The following is a 19169-nucleotide window of genomic DNA, read 5'->3' as shown; positions in this document are numbered from 1 at the left end:
CTGTGTAGGTCAAGCAGTTTTTCAGGGTCAACCACCGGAAAATCAATACTAGAATGTCGTCAAAACTTTTCCGCCCTAGGTTCACCATTTTCTCGTGGGAAATTATCTCAAAAGGATCCGAAATCAATTACCATACACACACACACACTTTGGGCAAACTGTTTTCAATTTGAGACGAGGTAAGGCAAAAACGAAAGCCATCATTCAATTAAATCCATCATCCAATTTGTCGTGCAAGCTGGCATTCGACAAACTGCTGACATTCGGTTGAAAAATGAATCTGGAGGGGAAAAAATGGAAAAGCGCATGGAACACGTCAGAGAGCCGGCGAGCTTGTCAGCGGAAATCCTGGCGGATGAAAGCTCATGTTCTGGCGAATGATGCACCGGGACGACTCAGGTTTCCACCATCAACTGCAGCAGGCGGGAACGATTCTGGTTTTGTGATGATGGTGTGATGAAATTGGAAGCTGATGATTCTGCTGAAGAATTTTGACGAATTGCTTTCTCATCAAAAGCAGATCACGTGGTAATCGGGGTGTAATTGGAAGACTTTTAATTCTTATGAAAATTCAGAAAAAAATGATTTAGAAACTGATAACTTTCACCAAAGCAATAAATTTTACTTCAGACAGAAAAGATAAACTCATGCATCGTCCTTGTTTATAACCCAACTTACAAAAAGCTCCCGGTGTCTGATGTGTGGTTTGCCGATGCTTTACCAGAAATGTTTACCGAACGTGAGCATTTGATGCCCTTATAAATCCAAGTCGTTTCCCTCCAGCCCACCCACACACAACAACACAGAAAGCACACACCGTCACATATGACGATGTAAAGCATTTTCAAATATTATTTTATTTTTTCCATGGCATCGCCGCCACTACCCGCGAGAGTGTCGATCATTCTTGTGTAATAATAAAAACCCGGAGTATCGAATCACACGGTTCATCACCTCGCGAGGTAGTTTGGGAAGTTGGTAACGGTGCATTATATGGGATACTGGTGATGAACTGGTTAAAGTTTTATGAGATAAAATGTAACGAGAAAAGGGGATGGTGACTATATATTTAAGTTTGTGGTAATGACAAGTCATCATAATAAATTTACAGTGCCATCATAATTTTGAAGCAGTTATATAAACTAGACGTCCTTCGACTGTATTAATACCAATTGACTTTTTTTGGAATTTTAAATTTCAAAATAAGCATTACTATCGTTTTATATAAAACTTTCAAATCAGAAATTTTGCAAACAAGTTTGAATGAGTTTTATAAAATTTAAGATTAGAATTTCAAGACCAATGAAACAAAAATGTTATATTTTAACCAGATAATAATAAATTTCCTAAAAAATATTTGGTCAATGGTACTTAAAACAAGAGGACAATTCTCCATTAATGATAATTCTTAGAATGGATTTATTTTAAGAAAAATATTTTTCATAAAATGACACATTAATATCAAAAAGTTTGAATCTTTTTGCATGAAAATTTTATCTTACAACCAATTTCGATGGTTTGCAATATAACAATGGACTTTCCAATTAGTGACTCATGATTGGAAAAATACATATACTATAGTAAATTTGTTTGGTTTGATAAACTACTCGTATTTTAAAATCATGGACGAAATAATATATTTTAATGGCATTTTTTTCCTGAAGCACGTTTTGTGCAAAATAATTAAAATCACCAGGGAAATTTTTTAAGATGACAACATATTCTTTCAATTAACAAAAAATGTTACACTCATTTGTTTGTAGAACAAAAGTAGCAGAATATTTCAAGAAATATCAACAATTTCGTTAAGGAATACTTTTAGAGATTGATTGTTTAAAACAAAATTCTACATGTAAAACTCAATTTGAAATCATTTTCACAAAACGTCGCACGTGTGACACGTCTGCTGTAAAAAAAGGATGTGTTACAAGATAGCATTTTTTGGTGATAATACATTTTTAAATAATAAAGCAGTTAAAATAAAATTATCCAAGATATGTTTACGTCTGTAAATAAATCAAGCCATTGCAAATATTATCTATTTTAGGGGACACACAAAATCGACAGTAGCCTGTCCCATTTTGAGGTCATGTCGAGGAATTTCAGGTGCTCACTTCTTAAATGATAGATTATGATGTTAGGAACAATGTTTTCTTGGACAAGAAAAAATAATAAAATACTTTCTCGCACCCCCTAGTCGATTTACTGAAAAAAGTCACTTTTTTGAACAAATTTTCTAAAATCGCTTGGAATCAATACAAAAACTGTTTCGATCTGGTGTGTATTATCTTCAAACGATAGGTTTTTGTCCATAGATTAAGATGCACTATCAATATTGGACCAAAATTTAAGTTTTTGGACTCTCCCAGGCGGATTTGTGTCGAAAAAATCGCATTTTTTCGAAACTTTTTTCAGAAATGCTTATTTAATTTAGGGTAGCCTATTTTTCCCAGTGAAACCAATACATGCAGCTTGTAGGAAATTTCATGGCGAAAATTTTTCCCTCTGAGAAAATGCAATTTCGACACTCCAGAGCCGAGATATTTGAGTTTTAGTGAGGAAAAAAGTGCCAATTTTCAAAATTTCTCAGAATTCAGAAGCAAGGCCTACTAATTACACGATGTAGCAAGCATATGTCTCAAAGGTCAGGGTATGCTTTTTATAGTAATTTTGGCCGCTGAATCCGAATCTGAAATCAAATTTTGTGTAAACAGTGATGTTTTGGAGCTACACCCTTTTGGAATGTTATTTGCGTGTTTAAGAGGCAGTTTTTGTAAATATTGCTCGGTTTGTTCTAGAGGTCGTATCGAGGTGCTCCGATTTGGATGAAACTTTCAGCGTTTGTTTGTCTATACATGAGATGAACTCATGCCAAATATGAGCCCTCTACGACAAAGGGAAGTGGGGTAAAACGGGCATTGAAGTTTGAGGTCCAAAAAATATAAAAAATCTTAAAATTGCTCGCATTTTAGTAAAACTTCATCAATTCCAACTCTCTTAGATGCATTCGAAAGGTCTTTTGAAGAAAGGTCTTTTGAGTTGGAATTGATGGAGTTTTACTAAAATGCGAGCAATTTTAAGATTTTTTATATTTTTTGGACCTCAAACTTCAATGCCCGTTTTACCCCACTTCCCTTTGTCGTAGAGGGCTCATATTTGGCATGAGTTCATCTCATGTATAGACAAACAAACGCTGAAAGTTTCATCCAAATCGGAGCACCTCGATACGACCTCTAGAACAAACCGAGCAATATTTACAAAAACTGCCTCTTAAACACGCAAATAACATTCCAAAAGGGTGTAGCTCCAAAACATCACTGTTTACACAAAATTTGATTTCAGATTCGGATTCAGCGGCCAAAATTACTATAAAAAGCATACCCTGACCTTTGAGACATATGCTTGCTACATCGTGTAATTAGTAGGCCTTGCTTCTGAATTCTGAGAAATTTTGAAAATTGGCACTTTTTTCCTCACTAAAACTCAAATATCTCGGCTCTGGAGTGTCGAAATTGCATTTTCTCAGAGGGAAAAATTTTCGCCATGAAATTTCCTACAAGCTGCATGTATTGGTTTCACTGGGAAAAATAGGCTACCCTAAATTAAATAAGCATTTCTGAAAAAAGTTTCGAAAAAATGCGATTTTTTCGACACAAATCCGCCTGGGAGAGTCCAAAAACTTAAATTTTGGTCCAATATTGATAGTGCATCTTAATCTATGGACAAAAACCTATCGTTTGAAGATAATACACACCAGATCGAAACAGTTTTTGTATTGATTCCAAGCGATTTTAGAAAATTTGTTCAAAAAAGTGACTTTTTTCAGTAAATCGACTAGGGGGTGCGAGAAAGTATTTTATTATTTTTTCTTGTCTAAGAAAACATTGTTCCTAACATCATAATCTATCATTTAAGAAGTGAGCACCTGAAATTCCTCGACATGACCTCAAAATGGGACAGGCTAATCGACAGTCAACTGACTGGAATAATCACAATATTATATTTTTTCTAGTTTTAATCGAATTAGGTTAATTTTTATTCGCTTGTGAACAATCTTTTAAATTTTGGGGCATTGACTACACACGTACAATTTAAAAAAATGATTTCCTAAATTTTCAAAATACATTCTTTAGTCATTTGAAGAAAGGATAAATCCTAGTACAAAAGAGCACACCAATAGATATTTTGTATCAAAAAATAAAGATTTTTTTAGAAGGGAAACTATTAGTATCAAATTCAAATATATCAGCTATCAAATTCGGCCCTATGCGGCTTTTATAATTTGAATTTTTTTTCAAATTTTTCCATTTAAATCTATTTCGAAGAATGTTTTTGTAAACATAAATATTTTTTATAAAAAATCATCTTACATATATTTTTTTGGTTGTATCTTTTTCATTGAATTCCAAAATTATATTTTACAAAAATAATATTGTCCAAAAATATATATATATATATATATATATATATATATATATATATATATATTTTTTAAACATAAAAACAAGATTTTTCAGAAATAAATATTTTATTGAAAAAAAAAATATTAAAATATTGTTGCCTTCCTCACTGAGGTAAGGCTAAAATCCTGCTCTAAAAATGAACTTTTCACAGAATGCTCGTAGACCCACCTTCATGTATACCTATCGACTCGGAATCAAAAACTGAACAAATGTCTGTGTGTGTGTCTGTGTGTGTATGTATGTGTGTATGTGACCAACATTCTCACTGAGTATTCTCAGCACTGGCTGAACCGATTTTGATCAAACCAGCTGCATTCGATTTTGTTTAAGGTCCCATACGTACCTATTGATTTTTATAAAGTTTCGATAAGTTGTTCAGTTATGCATACAAATGTGTTTTTGTTATGCATACAAATGTGTTTTTGTATTTATGCAGATGTTGGATAAGTGATCGGAAATCGTTTCAAATATCGTGATATACATCGTTGGTTAGGTAATCGCAATAACTTTCCAACGAGTCCAATACATTGAAGATCTGGCAACCCTGTCTCGAGTTATGCCCACTTAAGTGATAATTATGTACTTTTTTGAAGCCGGATCGCACTTAAATGTATTAAAACTATGTCCGGATCCATCATCCGACCCACCGTTGGTTAGGTAATCAAAAGACCTTTCCAACGAATTCAAAACATTGTAAATCTGGCAACCCTGTCTGAGTTATGATCACATGTGATATTTATGTACTTTCCCTTTTTTTAATCTCAGGGTTGAAATATTTGCAATAATTTCCAAAATATTTGATTAAATATGTCTCATGAATTAGGAAGCAAAACATTTTTTTTTTGGCAATAAACTTAAATAAATCATTAATTCAAATAATTTGAAGAAAATTAGAAAAGAAGTGAATATTCCGTCATCAGGGATGACATAAGGTCTGAGGGGTGAGATTGGGTCGTACAAATTTCAGCATTTTTGTATGACCCAATCTAGACCCCCAAACCCAATGTCACCCCTAATGACGGTAATTGATTTTTTTTTAGTAAATAACATGAAAAGACTTGTAATCAATGTTTTTCAAATTATTTTAACTAATCAAATTTATTAGAAGTCATTTTAAACAAAATTCTGGTACATTAAATTTAAAAGCATTTGCAAACAAATTGTAATATTTGTTTAAAAAATTATTGGTGACAAGGCTTTTCATTGAAAAAATAGAAACAATTGCAATATAATTTTTACATTCCAAAATAATAATAAACCAAACCTACAATTTATTGATGGTTTGCTCAATCTACCTTTATTAAAATAAAAAAAGCCTTTTTTTTACTTGAAACACAACTTTTGGAACTTTTATTATTTGAATTTTTTAAACTTTCTCTCCGACCGGCCATTGCTTCTGAAGAATCAGATCTGGATCGCAAAAAGAAACTTATTTGAAATGCTGCAGCTTTTTTTTCTGGTGGTTTGTAATATTTAATTAGAAGGCTTCATTATTAAATCATATTGCAAAAAAGATCATAAACTGCTACTCAAACCAACACGATAATGAATGCTTTCATTTATTACTTTGTATCTTGTGCATTTATTATCAAGTGGAGACAAGTGGAGCTTCGGATTGTTAAATTATCTGCTTGAAAGATTCATCGGAAACATTCCGATTCAACCAAACTTAACTTGCAGGTAATGTTTGCTACATTCAAGTTGCATTACTTACATTCCTGAAAAAAAGGTCTCAAGGATGGTATGATATCCATTCCATGTTTCCAGATAGATATCCTTCCCAGAATGTGTGCAATATCCCAGAACCATCTGAAGGACGACGATGATGAAGATAAACTGATCCACTTGTACTGTGTAAGCAAGCTCACAGTACTTCAACTGCATCTGCCATTTCAAAGCGAAGTACACGTGTTGCACTAGACATTGAACCGATTGGTATGGGTGGTGCACACGTGTGGGCCAACATTTGTGTTCTGGAATGCAGGAAATGGGTCGATTTAAGGCTCCCCCCCCATCCCCATTCAGCAATGCTGGTCCATTGGTCAGTGACCACATTGAATTCGAGAATCGGAATTTCAGAAAAAGATACGAATTGATTACATGGTTTGATTTAAACTTGCACATTCTGTGGGGGTTTTGAGCTCAGTTGTCAGCAGTGTTTTCTGGCATGTTTTTGAGCAAAAGCCCCTGATGAAAAGAGGAGATCATTTAAATGTGTCACTCTGACTGTGGGGTAAACCTAGAACTCTGGTTTTGAATGACACGACACGAAATCTCCTTTTATTTCCAAACCGCAAACATTGCCCTCAAAAGGGTACTGGGGGAAATGAAGGAAGGCTGGAGGACATACACGGTAAATACGACCAACCAAAATGAAGGTAAATACATTTGCTCGTACTTTGCAACTCACATACGTGGATTCCGATCTGATAAGAGCACGTTGTCAACCAACCTTGGGTTCGTTTCGTTCGTTGCAAATCACACTTGTGACGGGTGAAAAGCTGGGGTGGTTTAACTTTTCAAAGGAGGACATTAGAAAAAGCAGTTAAACTAGGAGCCACCCTCACATCAGTCTACTTTTCAGGTGATGATTCGTCTGAAGGAGAAAAAAAAATTAGAAAAGAAGAGTATAAAACGCAAAACACATTTATTCAAGCTCGACGAGTTTCGAAACCGAAGCGACAAAAGTTCGGCTTCTACCGATAAAAACCCAAAGCTCTGAAAAGATCCCGTTAAAATGTGAACAAACACACAATTTTTCGGTGGCTGCAATCGTCTGGTCTAGCAGAAGGGAAAATTGAGGAGGTGGTGGTGAGATCCCTCCTGACGGAGATAAAACAGCCAATTATCATCTCCAGGATGCTTCTTCGTGTTCTTGTACGCTCCCGAATTTGGTGTCCTTCGACCACAATGTTGACGATGAAAAGAGGGGGGAGGTCCTGCTGAGGGATACTAAATCGTCACTAACTCACCTTACCCAAAAGAGCAGATGTCTTCTCCCCCCCTCATTCTGCATGAGAGAACAAACGAAAGAACATTGTTTTTGTCCTTTTAGTCTGGAACATACCAAGCCAGGCGAAAAGGATATCTCTCTTTCAATTTTATTTACCGATGCTGTGACAAAGTTCGCACACGAAATCAAATAAATGAGGATTCCCCTGTCGGGAAGGTTATCTTCCTTCGGGAAAGAGGCAAACGAAGCTGCTGTTGCAGAAACTGGCGGCTGCGTGTGCAGAAGTAAAATGGTTTGTTCTAAGAAATTTGACTAAGAAATTTACGGCTGGATTTTGTTTTGAGAGAAATTCAGATTAATTTAGTCAATTTTGACAATTTTGTCAATTTTGTCAATTTTGTCAATTTTGTCAATTTTGTCAATTTTGTCAATTTTGTCAATTTTGTCAATTTTGTCAATTTTGTCAATTTTGTCAATTTTGTCAATTTTGTCAATTTTGTCAATTTTGTCAATTTTGTCAATTTTGTCAATTTTGTCAATTTTGTCGATTTTGTCAATTTTGTTAATTTTGTCAATTTTGTCAATTTTGTCAATTTTGTCAATTTTGTCAATTTTGTCAATTTTGACAATTTTGTCAATTTTGTCAATTTTGTCAATTTTGTCAATTTTGTCAATTTTGTCAATTTTGTCAATTTTGTCAATTTTGTCAATTTTGTCAATTTTGTCAATTTTGTCAATTTTGTCAATTTTGTCAATTTTGTCAATTTTGTCAATTTTGTCAATTTTGTCAATTTTGTCAATTTTGTCAATTTTGTCAATTTTGTCAATTTTATCAATTTTATCAATTTTGTCAATTTTGTCAATTTTGTCAATTTTGTCAATTTTGTCAATTTTGTCAATTTTGTCAATTTTGTCAATTTTGTCAATTTTGTCAATTTTGTCAATTTTGTCAATTTTGTCAATTTTGTCAATTTTGTCAATTTTGTCAATTTTGTCAATTTTGTCAATTTTGTCAATTTTGTCAATTTTGTCAATTTTGTCAATTTTGTCAATTTTGTCAATTTTGTCAATTTTGTCAATTTTGTCAATTTTGTCAATTTTGTCAATTTTGTCAATTTTGTCAATTTTGTCAATTTTGTCAATTTTGTCAATTTTGTCAATTTTGTCAATTTTGTCAATTTTGTCAATTCTGTCAATTTTGTCAATTTTGTCAATTTTGTCAATTTTGTCAATTTTGTCAATTTTGTCAATTTTGTCAATTTTGTCAATTTTGTCAATTTTGTCAATTTTGTCAATTTTGTCAATTTTGTCAATTTTGTCAATTTTGTCAATTTTGTCAATTTTGTCAATTTTGTCAATTTTGTCAATTTTGTCAATTTTGTCAATTTTGTCAATTTTGTCAATTTTGTCAATTTTGTCAATTTTGTCAATTTTGTCAATTTTGTCAATTTTGTCAATTTTGTCAATTTTGTCAATTTTGTCAATTTTGTCAATTTTGTCAATTTTGTCAATTTTGTCAATTTTGTCAATTTTGTCAATTTTGTCAATTTTGTCAATTTTGTCAATTCTGTCAATTTTGTCAATTTTGTCAATTTTGTCAATTTTGTCAATTTTGTCAATTTTGTCAATTTTGTCAATTTTGTCAATTTTGTCAATTTTGTCAATTTTGTCAATTTTGTCAATTTTGTCAATTTTGTCAATTTTGTCAATTTTGTCAATTTTGTCAATTTTGTCAATTTTGTCAATTTTGTCAATTTTGTCAATTTTGTCAATTTTGTCAATTTTGTCAAGTTATTTAGGAACAGGTCATAAACATAATCGGCTCTTTATTCTCTTCTGTCTAGTCGCTCTTTTGTTGTATTGAATGGTAGATAAGCAAACATATATCATCTCTGTTTGCTCTATGACAAGACGAGTGTTTATTTCTGTTCACAGCTTTTAAAGTCTTGTAAAGGTATTTGAAAAAACTGTGAATATTTTATTCAATTAACACTTTCATTGAAAATAGTTGATAAACCAGAATTTTTTCTCTCAAATTTCGCTCGTTGCAATGTAAATTGTGTGGTAATTAACCAAAGTACCTGACAGAAACAATTCACATTTGGTATTCCAACCAACTCACTTGGCTTCAGCACTCTCTCCTATCCAGCAGCCGGCCACAAATTAAAGTGAAAATTTGCGAAACGGCAAACGAATTTCATTTGGGGGTTTTACCGGGGATCCAATTAGCCGTTTCTACTTTGAAGTGCGCTAGTAGATACCTACCTACTGTGTGCTCTGACTTTCAACGTTTTGTTGGGTGGTTACGGCCTATAGCTCTCTGACAGCAACCGACCTGCTTTGTGATGAGGAGAGATGAGCATGTCGGGAACTTTTGTTGGGCTATGGGGGCGCCCTATCATGACTTGGTAAGTAAACCCACCTGACCTGAACAGATCTCTGTTTGCAACGGTTTTGCACAAGAATTTGGCATAATTGAGCTGATGGGTTTGGTCAGTTTTTGAGAGCAGCTCGTTGAATTTACACAGAATTCAGATCATCAGGTAAAATTTTCAGATTTGTGAACATATTTTTACCAGATTTCACATTTAAATTCCTTCAACTTTATACTTTTAAATTCCTGTACTTTATCAAACATAATTGTAGGGTCATTTTAAAATACAAATTTGTTTTCGCATTTTTAAACTTTTTTTTTTCAATATTCTAGAATTCCACAAAAAAATCCTACTTTCGGTACCAAAATTTGCACCGTTCTTAACTCTAGCACAAATTAAATTCTTTTTTAAACCAATAAAACACATAAAAAATCAAACATTTTAAAATAATGTATTTGGCAAAAAATTACCTTTAGTGATAAAAAGTCAAATTATACATTCCATTTTTTCCATGTCATTATTTCTTAAAAAGACACCAAATCGATTAAAAAAAATATTCGCAAGATAATAATATTCTAATTTTTACATGCACATTTTGTATGACTAGCCAACCAAATTTGATGAAGCATTGTACAGGAAAAAATAATGATCTTTTGACAAAGGGAATGCATAGACAATGTTCAATAAAAAAAATCTTGATTTTTTTCTTAATTCAAAATTCATAAAATAATTCATAATTATCCTTGTAACTAGAAAACATCGCTTTCAAATGTGAAAATCTCTAGAATCTCAATCTTGTACATGAGACAAACAAGCAATCAAAGCCACAGCATAAACATTGAATCCAATTCGATACAGGTTAAATATCTATGGAATTGGCTAAGAATTTATCTCCCGTAGACAGTGTTCTTCAAATAAACAAATAAAAAACTAACTTAATCCACCTATGAGATCCAAAAAAATAAGTGCACAGATATAGATTAAGTGGTCATAACTCTTGACAGGGTTGCCAGATCTTCAATGTTATGGACTCGTTGGAAAGGTTTTTTGATTACCTAACCAACGATGGGTCGGATGATGGATCCGGACATCGTTTACATACATTTAAGTGAGATCCGGCTTCAAACAACTACATAAATATCACTTAAGTGGTCATAACTCGAGACAGGGTTGCCAGATCTTCAATGTTGTGGACTCGTTGGAAATATTTTTTTGATTACCTAACCAACGATGGGTCGGATGATCGATCCGGACATCGTTTACATGCATTTAAGTGAGATCCGGCTTCAAAAAAGTATATAAATATCACTTAAACGGTCATAACTCGAGACAGGGTTGCCAGATCTTCAATGTTGCGGACTCGTTGGAAAGGTTTTTTGATTACCTAACCAACGATGGGTCGGATGATGGATCCAGACCTCGTTTACATGCATATAAATGAGATCCGGATATATGTTAAAACACATTTTTATACATAACTTTTGAACTACTTATCGAAACTTCAAACAATTTAATAGCGATGTATGGGACCATAAACCAAGTCGAATGCAACCAGTTGGATCAAAATCGGTTCAGCCAGTGCTGAGAAAAATCAGTGAGAATTTTGGTCACATACATACATACATACACACACATACACACACACAGACATTTGTTCAGTTTTCGATTCTGAGTCGAAATGTGCACATGAAGGTGGGTCTTTGAGCTTTTAATAAAAAGTTCATTCTTATAGCAGGATTATAGCCTTACCTCAGTGAGGAAGGCAAAACAGATATCATTTGAATGATTACTTAAATTTTAATTGTTTTGTTCATTTAAAAACTTAAAGCTCCTTGAATAAAATTAATGAAAAATCATTATTAAATTTTCGACTAGAAACAACTATTTGGCCAATATAACACTGTGTCAGTTCAAATCCTTCCTTTCGAACTCGTTGAAAATTCAGAAAAACTTTTAAATGTAAATTCAATTTTCAATTTATCTGGAAATATGAACTTATAAAATTTGGTAATTGGTAATATCATTCAAAAACTAAATTATCACCATACTCAGATTCAATTCAATTCAATTCTGAAGATTGAGAAATATCTAATTCAAATTAATTATATTTTCATCAAGTTTCATGTCTGGTTCCAATCTGGTGTCAAAATATCAAATTTCAAACCAAATGTTGCTAAATTTAAATCAAGAATTTTATTTTTGAAACGGTCTTCTAAACACAAAAAAGACAATAGCTTATAGGACCTTTTTAAAAAAAATAAAGCTCTTGAAATGCTTTTTGGAAAAACTCATGCTTTTCAGTTTAATTTTAACTTTAATGCAATTGTTGTCCTCTGATTTTCGAAGATTTTTTTTAGCTTAGGTTATATTTAATCACAGCGTTTTAAATTCAAATAATTGAAAACAAATCATTTAATTTTCAACCAGTGACTTTTATTTAGCCATTAATCATTATGCCAGTGAAAATGCTTAAAACGCAGTAAAGTAGTTTAATTTTGGGATCATGATTGGAAGGTTAAGAAATTTGATTGTTGAATGTTAGGCTTCATCCATAAAGTACGTCACGCTAAAATCAGCCAAAATTTACCCCTCCTCCCCCCCTTTGTCTCACTTTTCCTATACTTATAACACGCAATGTCACACTTGGTCAGACCCCCCCTCCCACCCTAGAGCGTGACATACTTTATGGATGACGCCTTACCTCTTTTTCATGTAAATCTACCACAAATTATGTTGTTTTGCATAAATATATAAGGAAATGTAAATTTACATATTTTTTAGAGGAAGAATTAAACTTTTCGACATAAAATCTATCAAAACTCTCAGTAAAACTGTGGTTTTCAACATTTTTCATTCCATTCCACCCTTGGCTAGTTCTCAAGAGCTCCATTGAATAAAAATATTCTTTTGCAAAAAAAACTAAGGCACATAAAGATGATCACAAAAATACTTTTAAATATCTACTCTTTTTTGAAACCATGTTTAAACACAAAGAAATGAAACCGGTTTCTTTAAAAAATTGTTCATTTGTGGAAAAAATGTTGAAACAGTGAAAATCATTGCAATTTATTTATAAGCAAGAAATTTTCAAATTGAGCGTATAACAAGAATGTGTTCTCTGCAAACATGGTTAATGACATTAGATTTTTCTCACCGGTTGAGAAACACTGGAGAAGAATTATTGAAACATGTTTTCTACACTTAAAAATAATTAACTTATCTATTGCCAAATTTCAAATTTGAAAAGAAATGTAACCAAAACAAAAATAAAAATTTAACGCAATTATGAAAATTTTAAACTTAACTTGTATTCCTAATACCATCCAGAATGAAGTTCACTGCTGAAACCTTCTGCAACATCATCCAACAAGAGAGCAGTTCAAAAAAGCATTAACTTCCAGGGATAAACTTCCAACAAAGGAAGGACAATGTTTGAGGCATGTATCCACTTTTGCCGGATTTTCTTTTGTGTACATTTGACCTGTCGATTACAATTTCCTGTCTCTTTTCCTTTGTTCCGAAAAAAAGTAGTTTAGTCCACGTTTGACATTGCTCCTCAGTTTCACAAAAAAAAGAACAAAATCAATTCATCTGTCACAGTGAAACGAAACAAGACAAAAAAAAACCCTCTCTCGCATGTCCGTCTGTGTGTCATTTTCGCTTTCATCCCGGATGACATTCCGGCAGAACAGGACGTCTGTTCGGTGTCTCACTTGTGCACTTTCACGGTGTTGCAAAAAAAGAAGAGACACTTTTTGATCCAAATGCCTGCGCAAAATAAAAGAAAATGGTACCCTTGAAGACGATCACCGGCAAATGCTGGGAAAAACTATCTCTGCCTTGAGGAGAGCAGCAGCAGCAGAGCACTTTTCCGTATGAATAGTTGACGAAAAGTGCAACTGTTGGGAGGGGCCTTCGGGTGCCCCGTTTCTAATGGAGGACAATAAAAATGAATTTCTGAGCTGGAAAAACTTTTCTCGGAAAAGTCGAGCATCAGCTGGGTGATAAAATCTGAGCTGACATTGTCGCTTGGAAAAACTATCAAGTTTTGATGGCTTGTTGTTTGTTGGCGATTTGTTGCTGCAAATTGTTGTGAATGAACGACGATTTCGTAAACATTTTGCGCACCCTTCTGGGAAGCATCGCAAGTAAACAGCTCTTCAATTCTCGTACCATTTTCTCGCATGAAGTGATTTCGAGACGCACCAGGGAAAGCATCAGTAATGAATTTCCGTAGGATTTTCCTCTCACCCCCTTGGCAGTAGCTGATTATGCGTTGAGAGGATGTTCTTTTTCATGTCTGATTGGGAGCTTCCCTTTTTTTGGATCTTTGCGAATTCGTAGAAGTATGATATGCGACATTGAGCGTGACAATTTTTTACCCTCAGATTGATTATTGGTGGAGAGATTTTTTCAATCGATTGGTCGTACCGTTGTGCTTTGGAACACGTGCATAACCAGTCAATTATTCCCATTTATGGTGATGCAATGTTTACGAATCAGAACACTAAACTGAATAACTCATTCACGGCCTACACCCAAGTTTTTCTAACTATTCCAGTCAGTGAGTTCCAAGATGCTGATAACATCAGTTCTACTGATTGCACTTCAGGCTACGATTGTTCTGAGTAGTTTCTTATCGCGATGCAGCGTCCAGTTCTCGGAAGGCAGCAGCAGCGGAGTTGGCGTTCTGAACACCACGTTCAACAATGTGTCCTACTGTGAATATCTGGGAGTGCGATATGGTGATGCTGGACGATTCCAGGATTCCTCTGTGTACACTCCGAACGGATTGGAGGACTACACCAAGTATCGCAGCGTTTGTGCCCAACTGGACGATATGAACCGCCCTATAGTGGTAATTGGTGAAGAGGACTGCTTTTTCTTGAATGTATTTGCTCCTGAGATTAAGTTCAGGGAAGATGGAGCGAAGAAACTTCTGCCAGTGTTGGTGTTTATTCACGGAGGTGGATTCACGATCGGTTCCGCATCATTTGACGTCGCTGGTGTTGATTTGCTTATGGAACAGGTACCGCCATCTGATATAACTTGATCAAATCTGTGATATCTTCAAATTTCAGGAAATCGTCGTAGTCAGCATCAACTACCGTTTGGACGTCCTGGGATTCCTCCATTACCCGAAACTCAACATAACCGGCAACTACGGCTTGAAAGACCAACAAACTGCACTTCGCTGGATCAACCGTTACATCGAGTCCTTCGGGGGAGATCCGTCCAAGCTCACGCTGATGGGGCAAAGTGCCGGTGCCGCATCCGTCAACTACCACATGTACTCGGACCAGTCCCGAGGACTCTTCCAGCAAGCTGCCCTTCTCAGCGGTTCTTTCCTCGCCCCATGGGCGTTCTCCCACGACCCCGAACCACGCGTTGAGAAATACTTTGAATACCTCGGCTTGACAGATCCCACCCGCGAAGACCTCCTCAGTCGAGACTTCCAACAATTCTTCTTCCTCAACGATACCAGCCGGTGGTTGGCGGTCGTGTTCAACACGATCGCCTTCCCCTGGTTCGTCCCAACCCTAGACACCCGCTCCGATCCGAACCCCTTCATGACGTTGACGCCCTACGAGATGCTCGTCCGGAAGCCGATCATGGACGTACCTCTGCTAGTGGGACACACGCTTACCGAGTTTGAACTGCACCTGGGTTACGTCAAGTTCTACTACTCTGACTTTGCGAGCTACCCAAATGGGAAGAACGAAACGCTCACGGTCATGCTCGACGCTATCGTGCACGCCATGGCGAACTACTCGGCCGATATGGGAATTACCAGGGATAGGTCGGAGTTCTTTCAGAAGTTGGGCAACATAGCGGACATGGTGTTTCCAGTTGAGTACTTTTTGGAGAAGGTGATTGATCGTGGGCAAACGGCGCCAATATTTGTGTATCGATTTGATTTCGATGGAAAGTTTGGGATGTACAAGCATGACATGTTTAAGAACGCAATGAATAATGCCAGCTATGGAGCGATCCATGGGGATGACCTGGGCTACATCTTCACGCCGTACAACGCGATTGAGGCTTTGAAGAGGCGGGATGACTTCAAGGAGGAGTGGAGGATTCACCGTGAAATGGTTGAGCTGGTCTCAAATTTTGTTAAAAAAGGGTAAGGAAACTTATTGTAACTCTGACAAAAAATATTTAATGATTATTTTACAGAAATCCATCATCCTCAGAGTTGGAATGGAAAAGCTACAACAAGCAAATAAATAACAACAATTACTTAAAAATTGCTGAAACATTTCATATGGAAAATGGTCCAATGTCTGATCCACTATATTACGACTTTTGGAAAACACTACATGATTGCTTGTACTATTTTGAATGTTCTACAATTCAGGAGACGTTGAATACAATATCATAGTCATACCAATAAATCTGTTGAAGTTACAAATTAAATCGTTTTAAAATTATCAGTTCTTGGAATTTGTCTTATTTGTTTCATTGTTATCACTACTGATAGTGCAATCACTACATCTAAACATTGAAGCAAATAGATTCAAAGAATCCTTGAGATCAGTTTGCATCAAGATGTGGCTTCTAATAGTTTGCTTTATTTTCATTTGCTCTAAAATCGCCTCAGTTTCGCCACTTTGTGACGTCAATTTTCCTAAAAATATTTCTGGAGTTGGCATCCAGAGCTCAACCTTCAATAACTTTACCTACTGCCAATACCTTGGAGTTCCGTACGCAACAGCTCAACGATTTCAAGAACCCGTTCTTCACCAACCAAGCGATCGCGAAGACTACTCCCAACTGGGCAGCGTTTGTCCTCAAATGAATGACTTCAACTACCCCACTGCGATTATTGGCAGCGAGGACTGCTTGTTTTTGAACGTCTACACTCCAGAAGTTCTGATCGGACAATCGTTCCCAGTCCTCGTGTTCATCCACGGAGGAAGCTTCACCATTGGATCCGCTACCTTCGACGTTGGAGGTGTCGATTTGCTGATGGAGAATGTAAGTTTCAGTTATAATTTTAACTTGAATTGATCATCACTTTCAATTTGAAGAAAATCATCGTCGTAACCATGAACTACCGTCTGGACGTGCTGGGATTCCTGCGCTATCCAAAGTTCAACATCACCGGAAATTACGGCCTGAAAGATCAGCACGCTGCCCTGAAGTGGATCAACCGGTACATCGAGTTCTTCGGGGGAGATCCCAATCGAGTCACTCTTATGGGACAAAGTGCCGGTGCATCCTCGGTCGGTTATCACTTGTATTCGGATCGATCAATGGGACTCTTCCAACAGGCAGCTCTGCTAAGTGGATCACTTCTTTCGCTGTGGGCTTACTCTTATCGGGCGGAGTTCGTTGCTGAAGTTTACTTAAACAATCTTGGAATCACTTCACGCAAGCAGTTGGTTGATCGAAACTTTAAAGATTTGTTCTTCCTCAATCGCACATCAAAATTTATTGGTGGACGTTGGATGCCTACTGCTGAAGCTGACGATGATCCAGATCCCTTTCTAACATCTACGCCCCAAGAGTTGGTTTTGAGAAAGCGTCCACTTGATATACCCCTACTGGTGGGTGTAACATTGACTGAGTTTGAACTGATGAGGATTCCAAACGTTCAAAAACTCAACCTAGATAAGTTCAATGTGCCAAATAGATTCAACGAAACCGTCTGGATTCTTATCGACAATTTCACGGAACGTATAATCGACTCATTAAAAGGTGACGGACTCATCAACAAGAGAGAAGACTTTATAAGAAAAGCAGTAAATGACATCAAAACGAACTTTCCAGTTGAAAACTTTCTCAACGCAACAATTTCAAAAGGACACTCCTTACCAATCTACGCTTATCGCTTCGATTTCGATGGCAAGTTTGGTCGCTACAAGAACGACCACTTCAAGCCGGGAATAGATATCCGACGGTACGGGGCCGTTCATGGTGATGATTTGAGCTACATTTTCACCCCCTACAACGTGGATGATGCGCTGAAGAACAGAGATGAGTTTCGGAATGAGTGGTTCATGTATCAACAGATGTCGGAAATTGTGGCTAATTTTGTAAAATTTGGGTTAGTTTCGATCGAACAAGATAGTGGAGCAAAGCAAAACTTTTTATGATTTCAGAAACCCATCGCTGAAGGATTTCGATTGGAAAACTTACAATGCTGAAACGGGACAGAAGCAGTTTGCACGAATCGATGGAAATCTTGAGATGAAATCAAACTCCTTAATGGAACCAAGTTATTACAGTTTTTGTAAAAGTTTGTACGACTGTCTATATCTCTTCAACTGTTCGTCAATGGAATAACTTTAAAATTGTAAGCTTATTTACTAACTTTTAATAAACTGTATGTTTAAGGACACAGCAACTTAGGAATTGTTTTATTTTTATTTTGAATTTGTCTGAAGAGTATCTAAGATGTCAGAAATTGTCTTGCATCTTTCTAAAATAATCGAATCTGCAAGATAATTTTCTGCAAGATAACTTCAGCTCAATTTCTGCAAGCTAACTTGAGGCCACTTTTTGTAAAAAGAAATTTTTGCAAGACAACTTCAATTTTCGTGTGATATTTTTATTAGAAAAAAAAAAAACTAAATTATTTCCGTTCTAAAAGTTCTACCTTGCAAGATAACATTTTAGTCAAGAATTTATTGCAGTTTTTACTGACCTAAAGTTATCTTGCAAAAAATAAATTCTTACGGAAACTGAGCTTAATTTATCTTGCACAAAGTTTTACCTTCATTTGAAAGCTTTTCTTGCGATCTTTTGAATGCTGTATCGCACAACTACAAATTTTAGCTTTAATATCAAGTTTTTGAAGGAAAACTTTGACCCTTGAAATCCACAAATTCGGAACACTTTTTTCTTACGGATGTAAACAAACTTTGTTTTTCTCCATGAGTACATAATTTTTACAACATAATGATTTCACGCACTGAAACCAACGAAACTCAAGCTTAGTTATGTTTTATGAATGGTCTGATAACTTTGTTTGTAAAAATATAAGTTAAATTCTGGTGTTCCACAATTGTGGGAGGCACAATAACATCCCACAATCATGGAACAGGCAATTTGTAGTCAGTGTTTTGCTGCTCTGGATAAAATAGTCTTGAAATGAGGTTTTTTGTTCAAAAAGTTCTACTTTTACTAGTGAAATAGCAAGATAATGTCCAAATGAAGGTCCTTAAAATATTAGAGTCGTCAGAAAAGCTGCATTTTTCATGTTATTGACAAATTATCACAAAAGTGTTCCGAATTTGTGAGTGTTCCGAATATGTGGGATGACTGTAAGTAATTTTGCAGAAATCGCGCTAAATAATCTTGCAAAAACCAAGCTGTAGTTATCTAGTTGATTCGATGATTTTAGAAAAATTTATTTTTTTTTTTAATGAA

General features: G+C 35.4%; 2 protein-coding genes across 3 annotated transcripts; both read left to right on the top strand.

Annotated features, from left to right (window-relative positions):
• Window positions 1-14341: 14341 nt before the first annotated feature.
• LOC120432587 (juvenile hormone esterase-like) lies at window positions 14342-16289 on the top strand. Of its 2 annotated transcripts, XM_039597822.2 has the most exons (3): window positions 14343-14820; window positions 14873-15918; window positions 15972-16289. In XM_039597822.2, exons 1-3 carry the CDS (start codon window positions 14368-14370, stop codon window positions 16174-16176), a joined length of 1704 nt encoding a protein of 567 aa, XP_039453756.1. In that variant the 5' UTR covers window positions 14343-14367; the 3' UTR covers window positions 16177-16289. The 2 variants fall into 2 exon arrangements, with proteins under 2 accessions (XP_039453757.1, XP_039453756.1); XM_039597823.2 differs by lacking the exon at window positions 15972-16289 and having other exon boundaries at window positions 14342-14820; window positions 14873-15922.
• A 47-nt stretch (window positions 16290-16336) lies between these two features.
• LOC120432570 (juvenile hormone esterase-like) lies at window positions 16337-18134 on the top strand. The gene is made up of 3 exons (XM_039597797.2): window positions 16337-16772; window positions 16826-17844; window positions 17900-18134. The coding sequence occupies exons 1-3, from the start codon at window positions 16344-16346 to the stop codon at window positions 18081-18083; spliced, it is 1632 nt and encodes a 543-aa protein (XP_039453731.1). The 5' UTR covers window positions 16337-16343; the 3' UTR covers window positions 18084-18134.
• The last annotated feature ends 1035 nt before the right edge of the window (window positions 18135-19169 follow it).

The sequence above is a fragment of the Culex pipiens genome, chromosome 2 (assembly GCF_016801865.2).
Source record: "Culex pipiens pallens isolate TS chromosome 2, TS_CPP_V2, whole genome shotgun sequence".
Lineage (NCBI taxonomy): Eukaryota > Metazoa > Arthropoda > Insecta > Diptera > Culicidae > Culex > Culex pipiens.
Note: the sequence above shows the minus strand (reverse complement) of the source record. Positions and strands in the feature narration are given on the sequence as shown.

What these genes read in the sequence shown, in the direction of transcription:
- LOC120432587 (XM_039597822.2), top strand. Translation starts at nt 14,368, where the DNA reads ATGCTGATAACATCAGTTCTACTGATTGCACTTCAGGCTACGATTGTT. An exon ending in TTGATTTGCTTATGGAACAG is followed by an intron (nt 14,821 to 14,872) that starts GTACCGCCATCT and finishes TTCAAATTTCAG; the next exon opens with GAAATCGTCGTAGTCAGCAT. An exon ending in TCAAATTTTGTTAAAAAAGG is followed by an intron (nt 15,919 to 15,971) that starts GTAAGGAAACTT and finishes ATTATTTTACAG; the next exon opens with AAATCCATCATCCTCAGAGT.
- LOC120432570 (XM_039597797.2), top strand. Translation starts at nt 16,344, where the DNA reads ATGTGGCTTCTAATAGTTTGCTTTATTTTCATTTGCTCTAAAATCGCC. An exon ending in TCGATTTGCTGATGGAGAAT is followed by an intron (nt 16,773 to 16,825) that starts GTAAGTTTCAGT and finishes TTCAATTTGAAG; the next exon opens with AAAATCATCGTCGTAACCAT. An exon ending in GCTAATTTTGTAAAATTTGG is followed by an intron (nt 17,845 to 17,899) that starts GTTAGTTTCGAT and finishes TTATGATTTCAG; the next exon opens with AAACCCATCGCTGAAGGATT.